Genomic DNA, 24737 nt, shown 5'->3' with positions numbered 1-24737 from the left:
TAGCTGTCTGGTCTCGTGGCACAACTTGGCCCCGGTGCGGGGTAAGTTGTGCCTTTAGAGAGAATACACTGGGGTAAATTGTGCCATTGATTATTGAAGTAAAACTGTATATTTTCATGTCAGAAGCTGTGATGCTATATAAAAGTTAGACAAATTCAATACAGAATTACTCATTTAAGGTTTATTTAAAGTTATTTTACAACATCAAAGGCCAATTTTCTACAAGCCTATTGGGCCACATGAGCACATTAAAGACTTGATTGGCAAGTCCAGTTCTTTTATATCCTGGTCTTATTTCTTTTCCATCTATCTTTTTCTTTTCCATCTATCATTTTAATGACATCCTGCATATGTTCATCTGCCTCGCCAAGATACGAATGGACTTCCCCTTCTCCACCTCTTCCATTGCTTTATCCATGTCCTCTAAAGGAGTGGAAGCCCTGCGTGTCTTCCTCTTATATCTCCGTAGCATGATGGTCTATTTCTATTTTTTGTCTAAAATTAAGAATGTCACAGTTTTAGTGATAAAATGTAAGAATACAATGTAAAACTACAATAAAATAATATGTTTAAAATATTCAAGTGGCACAAATCACCTCAATCCCACGTTTTTGGAAAAAATGCATCATCCAGCAGTTTTGAGCTAAAATCATGCTAGCTATATAGACTCATTGTGTAGCTTACCAAAGCACTAAAACATGTGTGAAATGTTTGCAGGATGAGTAAATTGGCTGACTCTTCAAAAATGTGTGGTCACTTGACCAATTTCTTTTATGGTTCCCTAGAAACAGGGGGTGGCACAACTTCCCCTCTGGCAAAAATCACCCCACTCTCCCCTATTTGGGGTTCGGTTCTAGTGGGCCAGTCTGGATCAAAGTCCAAGGCCTATTTTTACTCCCACGTATACTTGAGACTCAACTCACATTTTGCAAAACAAAACTGGGAAAAACAACTAGCATCTCAGCTTCCAACTATCACTAAGCACGAGGTACCCATAGATGCTAAGCTTCTCTATTGATAAGATACCAGCATTTGCAGTATTTCACTCTATCACCAGCCACAAAGACAGCAGTCCATGTGTATTGCTAAATGACTGAAACACAGGACACTGAGAGATGGGAAAGTGTGTCTCTTTCTATAGAGTTAGCAATAGTTGGGACAGTGTTTACATTTTTGTTGCAATGTGATAACCAAAAGTCTACAGTGCATGCATACACCGAACTATTCAATTTCATTGTTCAGTCTACATCAACTAGGAGATTCCAAATTAATATTTGTGTGTGTCCATGTTTGTGGCATGTATATATGAGAGACGAAAAGACAGACACCCAGAGAGAGATACAGAGAGAGACATACACAGAGATAGACATACACAGAGATAGACATACACAGAGAAAGAGAGAGATACAGAGAGAGACATACAGAGAGAGAGAGGGACACAGAGAGAGACATACACAAAGAGATACAGAGAGAAACACAGAGAGAGAGATACAGAGAGACATACACACAGAGAGAGATACAGAGAGAGACATACACAGAGAGAGAGAGAGAGAGATACAGAGAGAGACATCCACAAAGAGAGAGATACAGAGAGAAACACAGAGAGAGAGAGAGAGAGAGAGAGAGAGAGAGAGAGACACACACAGAGACATACACAGAGAGAGAGATACAGAGAGACACACACACAGAGATACAGAAAGACTTACAAACACACAGTGAGAGACAGACATACACAGAAAGAGAGATACAGAGAGAAACACAGAGAGAGAGAGAGATACAGAGAGAAACACACACAGTGAGAAAGAGATAGAGAGAGACATGCACAGAGAGAGAAACAAAACACAACCATGTCATTACATAAGAGGTTCCCCATCACACCTTTTGTAGAACAAAGTACCAATAAGACGAGTGACATAATGCATGGAAGTGTGTGTGTGTGTGTGTGTGTGTGTGTGTGTCATGCAGATAATAATGTCTGTGTTTCTGGGAAATCAAACAGTTTACCACTCAAGTCAGTACTCAAACAACACTTATCAGTATTTACCTTTTAGTACCACTTTGAAGCTTTATGAAAACTATTTGTGTGTGTATATATATCTACAGAGGCAATGAAGATATATCACTATATGATGGGTGTCTTGTAGACCTGGATAGTATACTCAATCAAAGTATACTATCCAATATACTAAATCTAAAATATTACTAATGTCTTGATTGTGTCAGTTACCAAAGATGTTTCTTGACTCAACTGTTGAAGGGTTCCTAAAGGACAGTTTTTCCATTGTGTAACATTCTAAGAAAGGGAGGAAGGTGATGACATGACATGTCATAGAAGTCAAATGACGTCAAATAAGCAAATGACCCCTAGGTCAATCCTAATAATAAATGGTCTATCTCAATTCTAATGGTTTTACAATGTGTCCCATATATGACCAAATTAAATGTTTATAAAAACAAAAAAAGGAAAAGAAAAAGTAATTGACAAAGCCCAAAACACAGAAAGAATCAAGGAGGAATTTCTTGACACCAGGCCATGTTCAAAATGGCCTTAGGGGGGAAGTGGGGTGGGGCAAATGAGCGGGCTGAAAGTGCCACTAAAAAAAGATGGGTCATGCTGCTCCTGCTTTTTCTGTGTAAATACTGATCGCTGCTAGGCAACGAAACACATACTGTCGCCAAACAAAATGAAGAAAGAGAAGGGGAAACCGGTATGGTACAGAGTATGCTTAATTGTACTGGACTCATCTTGATATAACCAATCCTATGTGGTTTAGCTTGTTGAGAATGTAAAGAGAGAACATATATATACAGTGCCCTCCAAAAGTATTGGAACAGTGAGGCAAATTCCTTTATTTTTGCTGTAGACTGAAAACATTTGGGCTTGACATCAAATAATGAACGTGAGACCAGAGATCAACGTTTCAGCTTTTATTTCCAGGTATTTACATCAGGATCTGATGCACAACTAAGAAAATATCACATTTTGTTTGAATCCACCCATTTGTCATGTGAGCAAAAGTATTGGAACAGATATACTTAAAACATATTTAAGTGAATAAGACTTAATATTTAGTTGCAAATCCTTTGCTTTCAATAACTGCAGCAAGTCTGTGACCCATTGACGTCACCAAACTTTTACATTCTTCCTTTTTGATGCTTTCCCAGGCTTTCACTGCAGCCTCTTTCAGTTGTTGTTTGTTTTGTGGGGTTCCTCCCTTCAGTCTCCTCTTAAGCAGGTAAAATGCATGCTCTATAGGGTTTAAGTCTGGAGATTGACTTGGCCAGTCTAATACCTTCCATTTCTTGCCCCTGATGAACTCCTTTGTTGTTTTGGCAGTGTGTTTTGGGTCGTTATCTTGCTGCATGATGAAGGCTCTGCCAATCAGTTTGGTTGCATCTTTCCTTAAATTGGCAGACAAAATGTTTCTGTAGACTTCCGAGGTCATTTTGCTGCTGCCATCATGTGTTACATCCTCAATGAAGATTAATGAGCCCGTCCCAGAAGAAGCCATGCAAGTCCAAGCCATGACATTACCTCCACCGTGTTTCACAGATGAGCTTGTGTGTTTGGGATCATGAGCAGTTCCTTTCTTTCTCCAAACTTTAGCCTTTCCATCACTTTGGTAAAAGTTAATCTTTGTCTCATCAGTCCATAAAACTTTGTCCCAGAATTTTTGAGGTTCATCTCTGTACTTTTTGGCAATTTCCAGCCTGGCCTTCCTATTCTTCTTGCTAATGAGTGGTTTGCATCTTCTGGTGTAGCCCTTGTACTTTTGTTCATGAAGTCTTCTGCGAACAGTAGATAGTGATACCTTCACTCCTGCCATCTGGAGGTTGTTGCTGATCTCACTAACAGTTGTTTTAGGGTCTTTCTTTACAGCTCTCACAATGTTTCTGTCATCAACTGCTGATGTTTTCCTTGGTCTACCTGTTCGACGTCTGTTACTTAGTACACCAGTAGTTTTCTTCTTCTTCAGGACATTCCAAATGGTTGTACTGGCTATGGCCAATGTTTCTGCAATGGCTCTGATTGATTTTCCATCTTCTCTAAGACTCACAATTGCTTGTTTTTCACCCAAAGACAGCGCTCTGGTTTTCATGTTGTTTTCACCTCTGAATACAGTCTGCATAGACAAAACCTATCTTACCCAATCTGAACCTGAGTGTAGACATTCAGTGGTATTTATTGATTGAATAATGTATGTAATAGGACACACCTGGGCAACAAAACACACCTGTCAGTCACATGTTCCAATACTTTTGCTCACGTGACAAATGGGTGGGTTCGAACAAAAAGGTGATATTTTCTAATTTGTGCATCAGATCCTGATGTAAATACCTGGAAATAAAAGCTGAAACGTTGATCTCTAGTTTCACATTCATCGTTTGATGTCAAGCCCAAATGTTTTCAGTCTACAGCAAAAATAAAGGAATTGGCCTCACTGTTCCAATACTTTTGGAGGGCACTGTATGTGAGTGAGTAAGTGAGTGAGAGAGAGAGGTAATGTATTAAAGAAGTGACCATTTTACAGTGAGCCACACATGGTGCATATTTTGGATGTTTGTGCCATTACACAAATACAATTACTTGGTGCTGGCAAAATCCAGTTGTTGTCTAGATCATTAAAGTCTGGAAATCCTTAGAGGTTGTGTAAACATTTTTAAATTTGAGAATTCTCTATTCAATGCAATTCAAACCCTTGCTGTCAAAGTTTCTGTATATTTTATTCAAATAGTGCAAGTTACAAAATACATCATCAGGTGATCATAAGAAGGACAATTATCTAAACAGCTCTCTTCGAAGTTTCCTAACCAGTCCTACACACCATAAAGGGAAATCTAAAATATATTGATCCGCAAAGTTGTCTATCACTGTTCTTTTTACTTCATCAACAATCTGTCATGATCTGACTAAGAAGCCCATTCACATATTATTAAGATATTGAAATATGTCTGAATAAAACTTAAACCACCAAATAGGGGTGTATTAATATATTGTGGTACAATATATTGCAATGCAAAAAAATTACAATATGCATCGTACAGTAATGGCATATAATAATGGAAATTATATTTATGATATGATGTCCATTTGTCCTATTGGTTGAGCTACCAACACGCAACCTACTCTGCCCCCGCGTCACGCGTTCATTCACTGTATTCACAGAAATTGCTTGAACTGAATGAACTTAGTTGTATAAATAACAAAGAAAGTTACTTAAATGTTGTAGGTTTTAGAAATAAATCAGTATAAGTAGATCAGAATTTCAGTTTTATTTTAAAATGTTGTAAAAGATATTGTGATACATATGTTATCGTGAACCCAGTATCATGGCATGTATCGAATCTTGATCATAGTATTCTATAAAATGTGCACTCTGTACAAAGAGTAAAGGAACCAATACTACTTTCACAGAACATAAAGAACAATAATCACCATTAGCTATGCTCAGTCCACTTAACTCCTCACACACACCAAGTTACCTAACAATGTCCAAAGGGGTCCTATCCAACCCTTCCTCACAAAGGCTATTCGTCTTCAGTAATCATCTTGTAATGTGGTCTATTGCATGAGTGCGCACGACATTAAATGTCTGTACAATCACACTCAAAAGCATGTTAATTATATTCCTAGTACGGCTATAGCACATCAAAGCACAAGTTACAACAACACAGATAAACAAAGACGTTCATCCCCAAAGTGTGGTCTCATAGCTAACATGCGTGGTGTCCACGCCAAGTAAAAAAAGAACACACTCCGTCCCTAACAGGTTGAGCAAGCACGCAAGGTGAATCACCCAGCCCATTATTTGAAACAGCCAACTAAACAGTCAATGGCATACAGTCCATTAAAAAAACATTCAATACCATCCTTGAAAATTTAAGGCGGGTCCCAAGGGCAGCAAGCATGATGTCATGTAATGACAACATATTTCCATTGACTCAAGAATATAGTGACTCTTTGTCAATTGAGGTTGTCAGAATAGAATCAAACAGGATCATGTCAGCCATGTGGTTATCAAACAAATCCATTGCTACAGTACTTCTGTTCCTCTTATAATAAGCACGTCATTAACATTAATGATGAAAACAAAGATGTACATCTGCTGTTACTGAGAAATGTGACACAACAGGTCCAACTGTCACTATTTAATGGGTCATCAATGTTGTCGCTAAACTTTTGAGATTTTCAAAACACACACCCCAAAAATTGCTCCAACACCATGCAACCAATGAGGTTTCTCTATTAAACTGACCCTTATCAGGAAACTCTCACACACACACCTTTGCGTTGAGAGTCTCTGTAAAAAATGCTATAACTGTCTCCTAACCTGTCTCTCCAATTTAATTGCAACATACCAGCATTCCACAAGCAAGTCTTAGTTACCAAGTAGGTAAGAGGCTAAACCAAGATGCTACCAACCATGACTGTACCATGTTTGCAGTCAACAAACTCAAAGTAGACTAATTATTTTGCACTTGTATAGTTTGTACCTGGCTGAATTGAGGTCTGGGACGAGGAAGAGGGCGGTAGTTACCGCTTGTCTGTTTTACAGGAAGGAAAGAACATTTGTGGCATGATATTATTTCAAACATACTGGATATGAACATGATGCATGGCTACACAAGCACAAAAAAACAGAGATAAAAAAAAAATCACACACAAGCTACTTCACAATGTATGCACGTGCACGTAAATAAATTAAAAAGTCCATTAGGCCTACTGCGTGATGAGGGATTAGGAAAATCCTTTTCATCGAATCATTACTGACTCGGGAAAACGTATTTTGCTGCGAGCAGTTTTAACCTCCAACTAACTATTTGTACCGCTAACCGATAATAATAATCCAGTTCTTAGATTGTAAACCAGTAACAGCATATTCATGCACCAGTAGAATAAAAAGGTTAGCCGTGAACAGTGGCACAGCTCTTGATTATTTTGTTCATCATTCAGAGGGAACAGCACCCAACTGACATAAGTGGACGAAACAAAACTTCGTCATTATGACTAACAACACTCCACCATATACGAACATTTTCTAATTTGTCTTTGAATTGAATTTACATGTCAATTACGTGGATTTGCATGTGGCCTATACTGGCTTTGTATGCGAACTAACGCAAATTAGTTCTACATAATTAGAACTCAACAAATTATTGAACGTTTGTTCAGACAACACAACCGCGCCCATTGACGCATGATAGAAAATAATTTAAAAGAAAACTAGGCTATTTGTTTGAATGAGATTCAAAGAACCGACCCAACACAGCCTAAAGATCCGAACTAATATATGCATTGTTAACATTTGGCCATCACAGCAAAAGCAACACTACAAACTGCAACAGACACGACGGCTCATGAAAACACACAGATACTCACATGGTCATGGAGGGGCATGCGCACTTACACGCACACAAAATATTAAATAGTGTAAAGACATGAACACGCGCTGGGACGCACAGCCCGGGCAAACACACACAACTAGACCAAAATGACCGCGCCTACACAAGTTTTCAATAAACCTAGACTTTAAAGTTACCATCCACAGCGTCAACCATTGAATAATAGGATTCAGGGCTTGACAGTCCCATCTGATTTACTTCCCACTATGCTTATCGGGTTGACATTGTTTCCGGGAAATCCGTATGTAAATGTAAGGCATCCACCGGTATCTACGACTAAACGTGGCACTCCAAAGCTTGTCATGGCAAGAGAGCTTAACTACTAGTCCTACCGCAGTTTTTCAAACATTTACTTCAAACTAACATTTGTGGTTTGATATTGTGGTTGCCAAAGTTTTAAACAGTGGCTGTCTACAATAATGGAAACATTTATATTTATTTCCGTTTGAATTTGGCCACACCCTTTGAGACATTCTTATCAAATAGGTGTCTAAAAACCTCTAAGCTCATCTGAAATTATGCCAGCATGCAGCAATTTACAGGCCCTACAGCAGATAAAACCTGCCTGGCAAGCTGCTGTCCCCTATATATTTCTAAAAAGCATGTTTGTCATTTGGGAATACAATTATTTTATTTAAGATTAAGTAGGAGCTTAGTCAACAAAATAAGCTGTTTTGACGTTTCTGAGCAGGCAAGCAGAAGCTGACTAATACTGAGCCCCACCCCACCAACTATGAACAGACGATTTGAAATGGGTGGATAAATGCTATAGACTGAAAGAAAAGAGTGCTGCATTTTTTTAATAGTGTGAGTGTGAATTGTGGATGACGGTTTTAAAAGATATGGAGCTTGTTGGAGCCATTGTGTGAATTGACTGACGGCGCTACCTTTAGTTACAATGTTAAAGAGTTGTAAATATACCACATGTGGTACCAAATGTGGTATGACATAATGACTGAATAGCTTGTCATTACATGAAAAAAGGCACAGTAGGTTCTGGGACCGTACATCTAGCACTGGAATGTAACACCAAAATAGATAAAAACAAGGTATTTGCTTGTAGCTAGCTGGAAAGCTAATGCTAGTAGTTTTGTCTATGATGATAAACAACAGCACACAGCTTGGAATAGTTGGACAGCATGTAACATAACTAGGAATAGAGGTGTAAAATTGTTGGCTGCATAGTTGATAGATGACTTTCACAAGTAACATGCAAAACTGAGAGTATGTGTGCTTCCAATTTGAATGTGGCTGGAACTAGGATAACTTGCTACAGTACCCTTTCTGAGTTGCTGTATCATCACTGTACAGCAGCATTCGGGTGACATCACAAATGTTAATTCCTAGACCCCACAGGGTAGCCCCTTTTCATGTGTTAACAATCCTAAATAGCATGTAGAGTAAACCTCCTTGACGTTAAGTTTTAAGAGAATTGGCGTGTTCATGAGGAAAACAGTGCAGATATCAGCTGACTGACCTATGCTGTTGGTCTCAACTGAAAACACAGAACAGCTAATCTGGAGGTCTGCATATGCAAGATAAATCTTAGTAAATACCACAGTCCTTTCTGTCAACTGTTATTTCAGATCTAGTCAGACTGGCAGAGTTGCCAATGGAGAGGAAAACTTAAAACGCAGACACAAATTACACACACTCGTACATTCAGAAGCTGTATCAATGTACATACCATCAGTTTGTTTGTGCGTGTCCTTTTTATAATAGTATATTCCAAGATGACCTAAAGCAAGATTACCTTAGATTCTCTCTGTAGGAGCCCTAAAGTCTATATGTCTCACACACACTCATGCATATGCACACGTTCATACACAATTAAAAACACACACACACACACACACACACCCTGGTCCTCCCACTGGAAGTAACTCGACAAAGCAGTACTGCTCTAGCTCCTCCCTTTCCTCCACTGCGCAATGAAGCAGCCAGGACACAATTGGCCGGAAAGAGGCTCTGTGACCGCCTCCTTCTTATTGCTAGCCAAGAAAAATCAACAAGACCAGTCAGTTTCCATGTATGAAGGAAACTTTAGGCTGGGCCTTAGAGAATACATGGGGGCAGGGAGAAGTTATGATGCTAGAACACTAGCATAGGACAAAGGGAGCGTAGTTGTAGACTTTCTATGGAACGTGCCGGCCAGTCGGCCAAATATATCGATTGATTGATTGATTTGTCTGGGGAGGTTTACAAACACAGGGCTGGGCAGAAGTTGATCTTCTTCTGCAGGCCTGTTTGGCAGGGCTAGGGTGTGTCTGGGAGACTCACTACTTAGGAATGTGGGCCGCAAAGCAACTCACTGAGACAACAGTGCAAGGAAAGAAGGAGAGATTGATGCAGACGGTATTAAAGAGAAAGCATTATTCAGCCCCTAGCCCAAACCACACTCTTTATAGAAAGAGGGAGAGTGATGAGAGAGGGAAAGCAGTAGAAGGAGAGAGAGCAAAGAGAAAGAGATAAATAGTTAACCGAGGGAGCAATGAGAGAGATAGGAAATGAAAGAGACTAAAACAGAGCAACTCTGCATCTGGAAACACATGCTAAGGCATGTTGTTTCTCCTCACCAAAATAGATTTCAAAGCAGAAAAATAAGTAGCAAAATGTAGCTTGATGAATCTAATTGAGGAGGTTACTGAAGTTTGGAACGATAAGAAAATATTTGGCATACAGTACCTGTCTACAGGATGGACACAAGGCTTCAATAAACAGATTAAACAAATAGAGATTACAATTTTTATTTAAAATGGTTTCATGCCTAGAATACATTCAAACTGGATTGTCTCAGATGATGTTTCCACAATATGAAAATATAGTATTTCTCTGAGATTAAAGAGAAATAATTTAATCCTAGAAAGAGAAAATGTGCACCCTCTACTGTCGAAAATCTGTGTGGCATTTTAAGATAGTTGTTGGAATTTCCAAATGAGTATTCTTGTGAACCTGAGTCAATTACCATCTGCAATTAGAGGGTTAACTTGTTTTCTTTTACCCAGTGCATTAACAACCAGTAGTATTTTCTGTAAGGCATATCAAATGCACCTTATCACAAATTCCTTGCACTATATGTGATTGTTCCAGGCCTGTAATGTATAATTTTACACTTCTCTGCTTCTCCCAAACAAAGCTTTACCTCTTAAATTTCCAGTGTAACTAAAACTCATTGATGAGTGGCAAATGGTAGTCCATACTTTTCCAGTTCAAGTCATTAAATCTAATTTAAACATGTATTACCTTATAGTCTAACTTAATTTGAGAATACAATTTTCAGATATTTAGAATCGGAATACACCAAAAAGGTCAGACTGCTGATTAACTAAATTTCACATTGACATGCTGCTTCAGCATATGGGTGTAATCACACTGGGAGAACTAGTTTTGGGTGGTACGTTTTGCACTGAAGCATTTAAAACCATGAGAGAGTACATTAGCAAAACTCATGATGCGAACTAATGAATATTCTGAAAAAGAGAATACGGGTGAGAGACAATGAGAGACAATGAGAGACAATGAGAGACATGGTCGGTATCTTTGCCTGTTAGCTCACATGCCTCACTTTCTGACGACTGGACAACACAGTAAAAGAACACACAGATAAAGTAATGCTTCCTCAAATGAATTATAAAAAAAGAACTGTTAATCTGGAAATTCTTTGACATTCGCCAAACATGAACTAAGCTTTGTTAACGGCGCATGTAATGGTTGTCCACTACTGTGGGAGAGTTAGTTGTCCACTTAAGTGGGAGGGTTATAAAATTATATTAATGGACTTGTGGAATGTGACCCTCAAGTTGTCTCTGGGCAGAATAATCCAGAATGATTCTTGCATTCCTCCAACCAAAATCGCATTCATCAAAAATATCCTAAAAAGGCAAACCACAGAAACCAATGGTTCCTTCACATTTGCTATTTGGTAACTCTTATCTCTCCTGACAACATCAATCTAAACCAGAGCCAGAGCTGAGCCGTGCTCCACCCATCCCAGGGGAACCGACAAATCCAATGTCTGGCCTAGAGGTTGGAACAAACCAGTCCTGGTGGGATGGTTCTGATAAGAACCATCCCACCTCCCCATAAGGGAGTCAGATGGCTGAGCGGTGAGGGAGTCGGGCTAGTAATCAGGAGGTTGCCGGATCAATTCCCCACCGTGCCAAATGACATTGTGTCCTTGGGCAAGGCACTTCACCCTACCTGCCTCGGGGGGAATGTCCCTGTACTTACTGTAAGTCGCTCTGGATAAGAGCGTCTGCTAAATGTAAATGTAAAAAGTGGCATTTCTGAGGTTTCATAAGGCAAGCTTAAATTATTGTACACCTAAAAATGCGGCAACATTTACACTTGAATGCGGCAATATCTTATTTTGTGTCTTTAAAACAATAAACCGTATTGTACTCTGGACAACTTGATAAAGCCATAATGTCTATGTCCATAGACTTTGTCTGACAGCAAATTATTATGCAGGGGATTCTGATTCAGGTGTGGTTGAGAATAGTAAGTCCGAAGAGTAGTATTACAACACCAAGTCACCTGCCACTTTAATCGAAACATAATTGTTATATCATGTTGTTTGACAATGGATTAACATACTATGGTTTTTGTAAGCATAGAGAGAAGTTACTTCCGTACACTGCTGTAGGGTCAGCCACCCCCTAATCCCCAAAATCCCATACTTTACTATATGTAGAAGCATCAAGTACAGTGAAACTAACAGAGCTTTGAATAAGTTGACAGATTTGACAGCTTTTGAATAAGAACTCCAGTGCACATGGTCCTTTTGTGGCCGTAATAAAGTAGTCCAATTTCTAATTGAAACAACCAATCCCCCTCTAAACAAACTGAAGAAAACACATTGTGTGTGGGAGTATATTTCACACATCAGAACATGTGTGCCTCATGACAAACTTATTGAGATTCATTTGAAATGAATTGGTCAAGGAGAAGAACAGACTCTGCCTGGCACTAGAAGGCTGAGCTTGCCCAAACAATGGAAACAAGTTGCCATCAGCTAAACCTTGGTACAAGAAGCATGGCATGTACAAGGGGTTTGAAGCATCGTAAATAATAACTAGCTGCCTGCCTTAATGACCACCTTAAATACACACACAGTCATGAGGTCATATAGGCCTTGCTTTGAAGAACAAGAATGCACATGCACACACACATACACATTTACTGTACTAATTCTGTGTCACTCAGTCTCTCCGAAATACACAGTGTGTGCACCCAATCCCTCACTCTTTCTCTCATTGACCCCCTCATCCATCCTCTCTTTTCACCTGTATGGCCATTTCCCTTTTTTCTGTCTCTCTTCTCACTTCTTTATCCTGCCCTCAGTTTCTTTCTCCATCACTTCTCCAATCCTCTGACTTACTTTCCACTCTCTTTATCCACCCCTTCTCACTCACTTTCCAAACATTTCACCCCCCACACACACACATGCACACACACAAACACGCTATTTCTCTATCCCGCCCCTTGCTCTCTTTCAGTTAACTGTGGATATCCTTTACTTAGCTAAGTGCTCTGTATCTTTCAAACTGCTATATTTAGCACTGTACATTCTAGGTAGTTTGTTTGCCCTTGCTTCCTGTCTCACACGCAAAGTCCAGACCTTTTGACCAAAATCAAATCAAATCCAAACTTTTTGGGCATTCACATTTCCAAGGCCTTTTACCAACAAAAAAAGCTTTTATAGCCGGATTGGAAAGTAATTGTTAAGTACAAAATTGAAATACCTCTTGCCAGCACTAGGAGGATATTTAGAACATAGTTTAGAACATTTAGAAAACATAGTTGGATTGTAGTTTTCATCCCCTGGTAATACTGGGCCTGGGTCTTTTTGTTTTGTTTTGTGGAGCTCTGGTTCATGTCATTGCCTATCTCTCCAGGAGTCCAAGAAGTCATAGCAACGTTGACACTATCTGGACAGTCAACTGTGCCTGATGCCATTATCCAAGAGATTAGAAGAAAACTATTTGAAAAACCAAACTGTGTGCTGTGTTCAACGCCCTGCTAGTGAGAACACATTCTCAGGTAAAACCTGGAGGCCTGGCAAGCTCCCAACAGTGCTTTTATATAACTACTTGTGATGAGAATGTGTTGTGATTAGTATTATGGAATGGCATCACCTGGAAGAGCAGAGCCAAATTGATAGTTGAGGCAGAAATCTAACAACTGAACACTTTTTTCCCGTCATGCAAACACATGCAATGACGCATTGATACACAATTGCTGTTTTATGTTGAGAGAGAAATAATAAGTAGATAGAAAGGAATAGTTCTGTGCTGTGCAAAAGCTCACACAAACACTCAAAGTGATTCTCAAAAGAAATGTGTCCTACACTGTAAATAATATATTTCCATACACTCATTGAAAATCATATAGATACGAATGGGAATATAATTATACCTGATTATATGCTCTATGTCTCTGACCTTCAATGCACAAACACACACACATTTTCACACAAGCATTGCCTCAGGTTATTATCCCTCTTTCCCACACATGAGAAAGCTCTATGCCCAACCCAACTTCCTGTCAATGCACGTGATCAATAGCAGTGCATGGCCTTTCTAAAACAAACATTACCACATTCTGCATTGTCAACACAGAATGGGTAGAGTGCTGAAGGAATCCCTGCAGAAACCTTAATAAAAGCTTAGCTTCATATATGTAGGCTTGAAACTTATTTCTTCCAAATATTTGTAATATCAGATGGACTAGAGGGAAAAGCAAGTTTGTTTATTTCCTGTTGCTCTGTGTCTAAAGTCCGCGTTACAGCCTCTTTTTAATATCCAGCACACCTTTTCAACGTGTGTCATGTCATGCTGACATCTGGTTCAAATATGTGCATGTTTTGAGCATGGAGTTCCATACTTGATGCACTACATGTGATGTATTGAGAAATACAAATGACTAAAAGATTTCATCACAGTGTACCAAAACAAGTCTCAAGTGTCACACCTCACACGTATACATCCAGCTCCACTGAAAATGCAGTATTAAGTCCTCCGAGCACCTCTTCCTATCTCTCTGATGAAGCCATGGGTCTACAATGTTGTAGTCTTTAGGGGCAGAATAGGCTAAGTAGGAGTGAAAGAATTTGTCCACACTGTCAAGTTATTACCTTCAATAAACACATGCCTCAAGATAGTATTCCATGTTTGAGTGAGTGCTGCTGCTGTCTCTCCTGTCCTATCAACATTCACAGTGCAGGAAACGTAGGAAACTGGCCCAAAACAGATATACTACTGGAGTCTCCCTCACAGCACGTCTCAGATATCAATTCTTCAGAGACACAGGGTCATAAGGTCCAAACCCTGCATACAGACACAGAGACAGACACATGCAAACATAATAATAACTTTACTGGTATGACTGTCCACAAATTAATCAGTGGTCTCAGTTGTCTATGACCAAAGCACACATACAGCAGCCTACGAATCCTCAAAAACACATGCAAAGTGTATGTGGTCATTTCAGTTCCTTTGCATGTGTTTTTTAGGATTTGTAGGCTACTTGACTTGTTATACAGTGTTCATCCTTTTAAAATGGATCCTTATATCAAACACAAACAAATCACAGGCATGCATACACGAGTATTCAACAATCTCTTCTATTGTGGTCTGGGTGCTCAAATGCACTCGCTATTACATGTATCCTGTAAACAAACACACACACTTACACACTCTGATATACATACACAAGTAGCCTAGCTTCAAGCCCCATTCAAACAATGAACAAATCAACCTTTGTCCCTGCGACGGTTTGTTTTGTAGGCTGGGACATGCCCTTCCCCCACCCCTGATACTAAAGAGTTATATTCTGAGACTTTTGGAAGTATTCACACCTCATGATGGGGTTTGTATGTATGTTGACCAGTTAGAGTCAATATTTGGTCTGGTTCGTTGTTTATCACAAGATTCTCGTAGATGCATGGGATACAATAGTGAATGTGACCCATTCTTTTCTCCCTTCGTCTGCCACTGGCTCTTCTCTGTGGCCTTAAGTTTGTCTTTCTTGCTCATTTCCAATCATTATGGTTGATGGTTATCATTGTTCTGGTTTTTAGTAATTATTAGTTTTACTCTGAAATGTTGGCCTTGTTTTGGCCTGATTTCATTCATTTGCAATGTTATCTGGATCATATTTACAATTCACATGACCACATTTTGACTAAACTTCACTCTGATAATTCTTCCACTAATTTAACCTATATCTAGTTTATAATACCGGATGTTAAAGTAATGTAAATTGAAGTCAGAAAATCACAACATTTTGCATCAATAATATATTTTAGCAGACCAAGGGACGTAGTTTTGGTAACACAGCTAATATAAAAACCCTAACATACAGTGTCTTCACTCTCATAATGCAGACTTTTATGCAATTACCCAGACACTGACATCTGAATCTAAAACATTCCAACACTCCTCCTCCCCTTCCAGAAAAAGAGAGAGATAGAGTTAGAAAGAGAGAGAGAGACAGAGGTCTGACTTGGATTAACGCCAAGAGAACTTTTCCTCTGGACATGCCTTCCCGCATAAGCTCTTACCAAACACAAAAATGTATACACGCATTATACGTCTCGCTAAACAAACTTGCACACATTGCACATGCAGACCCTTTTTCATGACCGCTTAAAACGTTGCATATCAATGCAATGGAACAAACACAAATGCAAAAAATTCCATAAAACGGCACAAGAACAAAATCACACGCACACACACACACGGTTCCAGCTTTACCTGCTGTTCCACGGACACATCCTGAAGGCCCTGATTGTCCCGAGGAGCTCGGATCCAGCTGAAAAACTGGCCCATGTTTGCCGTCTGTCTGAGCGTGTGACTTGTCTCTGACTCTGCCTAGCCTCGCAGCTGCAGCATGCACGGGAAGGGAAGGGGAGGGTGCAAGGGAAAAGGGGGTGTGGCAAAGAGCAGGGGCCTGGGGTAAGGGTGGGGGTTGGGGTAAGAGGAGGGGAGGTGGTAAGGGGAGGGGAATGGGAGGGGGAGGGGGGGGGTATAGCCATATGTAGAGTTTGGGCTATAAAAGGAACACTTCTGACGTTGAAAACAGAGTGAAGTGACCCCAGCCTGATGGCACAAGCAGCTAGTTCTCAGGGAAGCAGACAAGGCAGTGACTGACATAGGGGCTGCACAAACACACAAAACCACACACACGTGTATCCTCATAGACACAGTTAACTACAAGAACACACACATAGAGCAGAAGTACACAACCACTGACTATAATAAGGGTGTAGATCTTTTTTTCACACATTCACTTACAATACCAAAAACGAATACCTGGACAAGGCTGTCTGCCAATCAACGACTATAAAACCAGTAGGCCCACACCCTCAATAACACGAGGATCTTCCTTCCACACAGAGCAGTCACAGATAAGTTGTGCAAGCTAAGAAGCTAATTGCCCAAAGGAATAGGGTGGGGCCCAAAACTAATATTTTTAATTACATCTATCTCAGCTATTTGCCAAGTGAGGCCAAGTTCAACTTGGACTCTGGACAGTGAGATCATTGCCACTGATGGCTAATGCTAACAGGCTAACGCTTGAACAAGAAGCTAATGGTAAGGCCTCTGTCATCCATAGTTCAGGTTGTGTAAAGGTTATGACAAATGCTGCTTTGAGGACTGGGTGTTGTCTCAAGTTTTCATTTGACTCATGGTTTTGTTTGAGCAATTACTGTTATGTGTTTGACGCATGTGGCATGTAGTCATGACTTCAATTTTTGTGTTACATTTTTGTTAATTTTACTCCATGTAAACTCCTCTGACTTTTCTTTCTCCTCTCTATATCAAGGGTCAGTTCAACCCATCATAATGAAAATATCTAATATATCGAAATACCTTTCCTTCCGTTATAAGAGTGATATACTGTATCTATACTATGCTTACTAGGCATACATTACTTTTACATTTAGTCATTTAGTAGACACTCTTATCCAGAGCGACTTACAGTAAGTACAGGGACATACTCCCGAGGCAAGTAGGGTGAAGTGCCTTGCCCAAGGACACAACATAATTTTGCACAGCCGGGAATCGAACCAACATGCTTCTGATTAATAGCCCGACTCCCCAACTGCTCAGCCATCTGACCCCCCATGCACTGATTGTGCATACAGTTAGTGTTGGAGGTGGAATCAACTCCCCACCTCCATCAGAGACACAGAGACTGTCTCTCCACCTTCAAGAGAAGGCTCAAGACGCACTTGTTCCAGGAGTACAACGGTACCTAGGAATGGTTTGCTGAACCCAATGCTAGTTTCCTCAAGGATCACAATGACTCTTGCTTAGAGACTTGTTGCTCTTGTTGGTTAGTGGTAACTGATTTAAACTGTTGTATTCGCTGCGAAATATTATATTTTTGTTATGTTCTGTTGTAATCTTATTTATTTTTTAATTGTATTTTTTACTGTTGCTTGCTTTTCTACAGGTACACTAGCACTTAGCGATTCATGTTGTTTAACTTGCTTAACTACATGCTCTTATGGTTCTTCCCTTTGGCACTTATTTTTTGGGGTTGTTCACAATGTGTGATTCTTGTTTTGGCTACCCACAATGCTTTGGGGCTATCTTGTTGTTATTATCAGTGACCTATGCACTTTGTTAAGCTCTCTCTTGGAAGTCGCTTTGGATAAAAGCGTCTGCTAAATGTATAAATGTAAATGTGGTGTTGGCAAAGGGCTTATGCTAATAATGGTTCAAAACTCAAAGCTGCTGGTGTTTAAAAAACTAAACAAAAATAAGGCAACACTTTACATTAAGTTTACAAGTACAATGTAACTACATAGCAATACTTATGGTAACAACCTTGTAGTTACATACAAACAGCTGTGTAGTTACACTTTATTGTGGTTTTGTGAAACTTAGCATGGTGAGAGGTTGAGCTTTTCAGGGGTAAGTGGATGTTTTTGAGAGAACAAAGTAGAATATATCTAGTAACTGTCATATATTTGTGAAACTTCCACAAATCAATGATGTTCCCAAGAGCAGGGTTTGGGTGGCCATTGGGAGTTGACAATTTAGTCCATTCAGTGAGTCATTGTTAAGAGTGTCAAGCAACCATGGCTTCTTAAATTGGCTTTGGGCCAGACATCATTATGTTTCTGCAGGAAGGTGCTGCAAAAATGTTATTACGTGAGGGTTTATTGATAAACGTTTAAAAAGAATGGCATTGCATGAATTGTTTAGTTGTTGGTAGTGCATAAAGACAAAGCAGAGTTTGATATCATTATGCTTTTTGAAGTAGCTGTTTGTAATTAAGACAACATTTAAATGACTCTTCCCTACAAACGATGACTAACACCACTTCCATCTTCAGATATCAACATCGTTGATACCCAATATCTAGAGCTATTTTAGCCAAAAAATATTGGAGCCTAATTCCATAACACCACTGCCATTACGCGACAGTGCTCCACGCAAGACAGAAACATGACAAGATCCCATGACTGAGATTGTGAAAGAAGAATGTACCTGCCATATGACACCAAACGAAGCTGGACATATCCTTGGTGCACTTGTTCTGAGAAGTAATATTTATACATATTGTGTGCTACGGTAAATATGATAGGAGAAAGATGAATGTACTTAATATGATATCTGTGTCCATTACAAATACTGTTAAGTTTTCATGTTGTTATGAGTACCTCAAGCTGTATAGTTAGTATAGCGTAGTATGCAGATATGGATACAGGAGATGGTTAGATGGATGGTTATAATTATAAAGGCTGTTAAAGTCCATATAAAAGCCAAACTGATTATGTTTAGGACTAGGTAAAAGCTTAGCGCTTGAAAAGGTCATCCCTTACAGTAGGGGGCAGTAGAATAGGAAGTAGGTAGGTAGGTAGCTGTAGCATAAAGTTGTGGTCCATCCCTATAAAATATAGATTGCAACTACCTTGTCTACCTACCTTGCACACAAAACACACATGCATGCACCCATATGGATATATGCTGACAGAAACACTAGTACACACAAGTACACACACACAGAGTGTACATGTTTCACACACACACCCACACACACGCATTCCAAACATATCATCCCCACCCATCATTGAGCAGTCATTCACACACCTTGGCAGGTCTTCTGTTCCATTACCTTGCCCAGCCTGTAAAACCACCTTATGCATCATGGGGAAACACCCTGTCACCTCTGACCTTTGTTAAAACCCCACATAGCACTAAATTGAACATACTTTTCAATCTACCCATGAAAGACATGCAACCTACAGTAGATCGTCAATATGATAACCCAGCAGGTTTGCAATGACTACTTGACTGCTTTTGAACACAGCATACACCGAAACTCAGCTTGTGGAAGTATGTTGGGCATCACTAGTCGTGTAGAATCACATCAGAACATAACAGAAAATGTATGAATTGGGCTGTATAGTACATATTGATGTCTCATGTGCTTGTGTGTGTGTGCACTCACAAGTTTGTGTAAAAGTATAAGTCTGATAATATTAGTGGAAACATGGTATCCTATGCTTAGGGTCACCATATCTACCCTCTGTCAACACTCTGGAGAGGGGGAAAGCATTGGCACTGATCTTTGGGCTGAGTGTATGTAACAAGAATCCTTTATGAAGTGGTGCTCATAGCTAAATTTAGACAAACGTCTACATTCATCACTGTCCCTGGTTCTGTCGTGAGATAGGGAGGCACTGCCAGTTGCTACCTCATACATTTCCACTGTAGATATACAAAGGCTTGACACGCACTATATTGTTTTATAGGCCGCATATTGTTTTCTTATTAAACAATTGTTTTCTCACATGTGTAACATTGGAAGAAGACATTTGTATAGTTTCCAAACAAAATTGCTACTCTTGCATGTCTCTAGAAAAGTAACAAAGGAACGATGGAGGCAGGAATCTACAACAAATAAATGTTTCATACCTATTGTTCTCCCAAGGGGGAGTTAGCACAGAAGATGACAAACATAATATGCAACAAACACTTTATCCACAATATAAAATGTTGTAAGTTACACCAGTAGTTAGCTTGAGTACCAGTAAGCATCCCTAAAGTGGATCAAAGAGGTTTGGATTATCCAGTTGATCCAGAAACAGCATTTGGCGTCTTTAAACAGATCCAAATAACTGCTGCTGATTCTTCTCTTTTCTCCACTAGATGGCGACAAATTATAAAAGTGTACATGTTACTTTAAGGAAATGTATACTGTCCCATACATTAATCGGACAAAAACATTGACCTGGAAATGTATATAGGACATATTACTATGGTACTAAACATGATTGCAATCCCATTGTAGGTTTGAATCCCACTCCTTCACCAAGAAACAAAAGTTCCATCCTGCAATGCTGCGCAGTGTGTGCATGATATTATAGGTTCAAGTCCCACAGCCCCTGCAGATTGAATGCACTGTTGGTGAGTCACTTTGGAGCAAAGTATCTGTTAAAGGAATTCACTATAAACATTTAAGTAAAATGAGTAAATCTTGTCTTTATTCTGAAAGTAAAGTAGGAGCGTGTTCTGTCACTTCTGATTGTTTGTTTTTTTATTTCACTTTTTGCTCACAGGTGTGAACCCTTAACTAGCATTGACTACACTGCTAGCAATTCCCCGGCACCTCAGCCACATCTTTAAATAAATTACATTTCAACATTGTCTTGTTCAACTCAGCCAGCCATTAGAAAAACTGACATCAAAAATGTTCTAACCCTTTGTACACATGTACACACTGGGACATGTTTGGTTTTTTAATTATCTGTAACCCATTTGGCTACAGATAAAAATCTCAAATTTAAGTACCCTTTATTACATAATCTAAGTACCTCTATAGAAAATCCCTCACATTTACCTAGCTCAAAGATATTTTAGCGTTTAGTCTTACATCTTATGTGAGTGCATGAAAATGTAAATCATGTCAAATAGATGCTTTATCCCCATGCAAATTGGTGTTGGTGTTTTTATGTTATTAAAGCTCCTTCAAATGACACCCATGAATGTAGTCCACACATAGTTGCTGTTGAGCAGTACTACCATGTACCACATACCCCCACCTTTGTACCATTTAGCCGGTGGGGGAGACACTAATTGAGCCCAATGAATAGATTGGATGTCTACTTTAGATGGTTATACAACGTGTTACCTTAGCCGCTGCTGAGGTAGGATGAGTTGTAGGTCCGCCACCTTGCTGATCTCCAACAGTGGTTTTCTGCTAGTACACACAGACACACATATGAACATGGGCACATACACACAACTGTATACAGAATATATACACACACTCACTCAGAGTGAGAAAGACAATAAAAAATATAGTTTTTACATTCGTTTTCTGTTCCATCCATAATAAATATATTCAAAGTGTAATTCTCTAATTCTTCCGAGAATTAATAACTTTACGAAAAAAGACTGGCTATCAACATAGATAGCCGGAGGGATCAAAACAGTGCTAAAATTAAAGTGTCTTGGAGACATTATACTCACGAGGCTCATCCAATATGCAGCGTACGCCATAGGGGACAAGGAGCTCTCAAGACGAAACGAATCTAATACCTGTTCGTCAGAAGTCTCCTTTTGCAAGTGTCTCCTAGTCTATAATGCTCTCCAAAATATCTCACGCGTTCCGTCGAAGTGCCACTCCCGGGAAGTTCGAACAATGTAGTCTGATTACCTTATACTCTAACTGTGTTTTAACTATCAAGGCTATCTAATTTGCATTATATAACTTTTTATTGTGTTATTAGCTATGCTAGGTTTAGAGCCATCCGCATAGACCTAGAACAATCGAGTGAGCAGTAGGGTAATAAGCAAAGCTCGAGGAAGACCACAAAACGTGTTTTAGGGCTGGATGGAGACATTGCGCAACAGATGCGTAAGGAAAGAGTTCATCAGAATGCGCTTATCTGTCTCGAGTTCAGACAGCAATGTAAGCACCTTTTGTCAAATTCAAGCGGCCTGTTTAAGCATGTCGCGATAATTATTACGGTTTATTGCGTCATGCAGTACGTTTTTTCTTTACAAAACGTGTATGGCCTCAAGTCTTTCGGACATCCCTGCATCGGTTGTAGCGCTTGGTCTGGCGCACCATGGTCAATTTTAGACCCCAACCTTTCAAATCGCTTGTTGATTATATACCCTTGGGGGTCGATTATTGTAAACACCGTATGCTTTTTGTAAAAAATGTGCTGTCTGTATTGCAAAAGAGGTAGCCTACCTCATGTCCTGCCTTTTTACGATGGCCATGAGTTCTTTTTTTGTGAGGCATCTCGGCGGAGCAGCAAGGTTTTTCCAACTGTGTGCAGGCCTGGCGCTTAGAAATGGAAAGCAAATGCGTAGATTCTGCCCCTCATCGCGCATGTTGCCCCTCCCGCTAAGAGCACATTCCTATGGTATTGAGATTGAGGTCGAGCATTCATCAAAAATAATTTGGTTTTAACTTGTCACACCTACAAACCTCAGAAATGTGTCTAATCGCGTTTTGCTGGTGCTACATGTGTACAGGAGTGCTACATGCGTGCTACACGCATGTTTGTACGTTTGCATTTGTGCTTATGCAAAATACGTTGGCTATTTTTTTATAGGGTTGAGACCTCATTGTTTTTTGTGTCGAATTGAGCATTTCCTTCCTTCTATTGAATTTGCAGAAGACTCCAAAATAACGGCCCAGTGTTTAATACACAAACGCATGTATCGTTTGTGTGGGCATGGAAATGCCAAACCACAGTCCTTTAATATCCATTATAGTGACATTGTTACATGGGAATGTAACTGATCTTACAAACACTTGCATTATTCGTATCAAGGAGGTCCTATCTAGATCCTATGTGAAATGTGCTGTAATGTTCACGTATTTCTCTTCTGAATTTTACAATTCCAAATCCGTCTGATAGACTTCATAAACAGCGGTCACTCAGTCTGGAGAGGGCACACCCCAAAATTAGAGAATGAGTCACCACACGCAGTGTTTTTGTCTTGCATGACTAACACATAATGCTCCTTAGAGGCACCTAACGGTCAGTACCGGACATAACAGTCTATTTCACAGGCTGCAGCTAAAATATATATACTGTTCTCCTCTGCAATATATTTAGATGGAAATATGCATTTTTAGCTACATCCATTGGTGGTTAACCTCTGGCTGCTTGTATTAGACCACTTATAGTTTTTGAAGACCTCACCTCTTTGTCAGTAAGGCTAGACATATACTTTGGCCACAAACTGTTCCATCTGTATGTGTAAAGAGGCTCTTTTCAGAATAGACACGCAACATATATTTGATACCAATCCAACACAATGATTTATTTGGTGTGTAAATTGTATCTGTTAAAGCCTAAACGTGTTCTACTGTATGTAATGTGCACAATTTATCAATCTGAACCAAATAATTATAGATTTTCTTAGCATCCAGGTTTCTTCTTCTTTCTTTGTACCGTTACAATGCTACAAAGCCTTTGTTGAATGCAGTAGATAACTTCAACAAGGAGCAATTAAAAAATTCTGTCCAGGAGGTTGCGCCATTGTGTTATTTATTCAAGCTTGTCTTAGGACACTGGTTTTAGTGGAGTCCTTTGGTAGGTTGTGGGAACTGCTGTGGGTACTGCTGTGAAATATAGTTTTTTCCATGTTGCACATAGTGAAAACGACACATTATGTTCATGTCAGTTGGAAAGGAACCCACAGTTTTGCTGAACTAAAAACGACAACATTCTAATAAATGACATTTAACCAGGTAAAATCCATGAATAGGAAAATAATATCCAAATGCATGTTGTGATTTGATTCTCATCAATCTTGACTGTTGCAACAGCTTTTAAAAAAAAGATGGACCAAGACCCTTCCCCCTGTACCACCTTCACACGTGTCCTCCTGGGGACTATGACGACTGAGTGAGATGTGCGTCACCAGCCCGAGTGGTGTGTGTGTGAACATTACAGAGAGTGACCCTGAGATCAAGTCGTTTGTGGGTGTATGTGTGCGTGTATGTATATTTGTGTGCATGCGTACTAGGGGACAAATTAGACGTTTTTGTGCACCACAGAATGTCAGTGATGAATCACTGCAAATGGACACTGTGTGGAAGGCGAGGCTTTTCAGACCACTTGAATTTAGATTGTGCTCTCCTGCCAACACATCGCACCTTCCACAACACCGACCTCTAATAACCCTATCATAGTTTGGTACCACTTGAGTATTTACACAAGGCTCTGTGTCGCTGGTTGAGGTCGAATTGAGAGATGCTTAGAAAATGGCTTTGGCCATAGAGCACCTTTGTGTTGCTAAATGTTATCAGTGTCACACATGATACGATGCGCGATGCACAAAGAC

The 24737-nt window shown here is 39.6% G+C and overlaps 1 protein-coding gene across 41 annotated transcripts in view; it reads right to left on the bottom strand.

The window, feature by feature from the left end:
* The window catches only part of cast (calpastatin), a 46334-nt gene extending 23595 nt beyond the window's left edge, over positions 1-22739 (bottom strand). For 6 of the 41 annotated variants that reach the window (XM_047025557.1, XM_047025561.1, XM_047025578.1 and 3 more), the window contains exons 1-2: positions 16161-16290; positions 6496-6546 (exon numbers count right to left, since the gene is read on the bottom strand). In XM_047025557.1, the coding sequence (XP_046881513.1) occupies positions 6496-6546; positions 16161-16235 (126 nt within the window). In that variant the 5' untranslated portion in view covers positions 16236-16290. Of the gene's footprint in view, positions 1-6495; positions 6547-7381; positions 7581-9091; positions 9290-14539; positions 14733-16160; positions 16292-21555; positions 21625-21896; positions 22248-22626 lie in introns of those variants that run through there. The other 35 variants (XM_047025566.1, XM_047025586.1, XM_047025593.1 and 32 more) reach the window with 28 other exon arrangements.
* Positions 22740-24737: the final 1998 nt, after the last annotated feature.

This window comes from Hypomesus transpacificus, chromosome 9 (assembly GCF_021917145.1).
Source record: "Hypomesus transpacificus isolate Combined female chromosome 9, fHypTra1, whole genome shotgun sequence".
NCBI classification, from domain to species: Eukaryota; Metazoa; Chordata; class Actinopteri; order Osmeriformes; family Osmeridae; genus Hypomesus; species Hypomesus transpacificus.
Note: the sequence above shows the minus strand (reverse complement) of the source record. Positions and strands in the feature narration are given on the sequence as shown.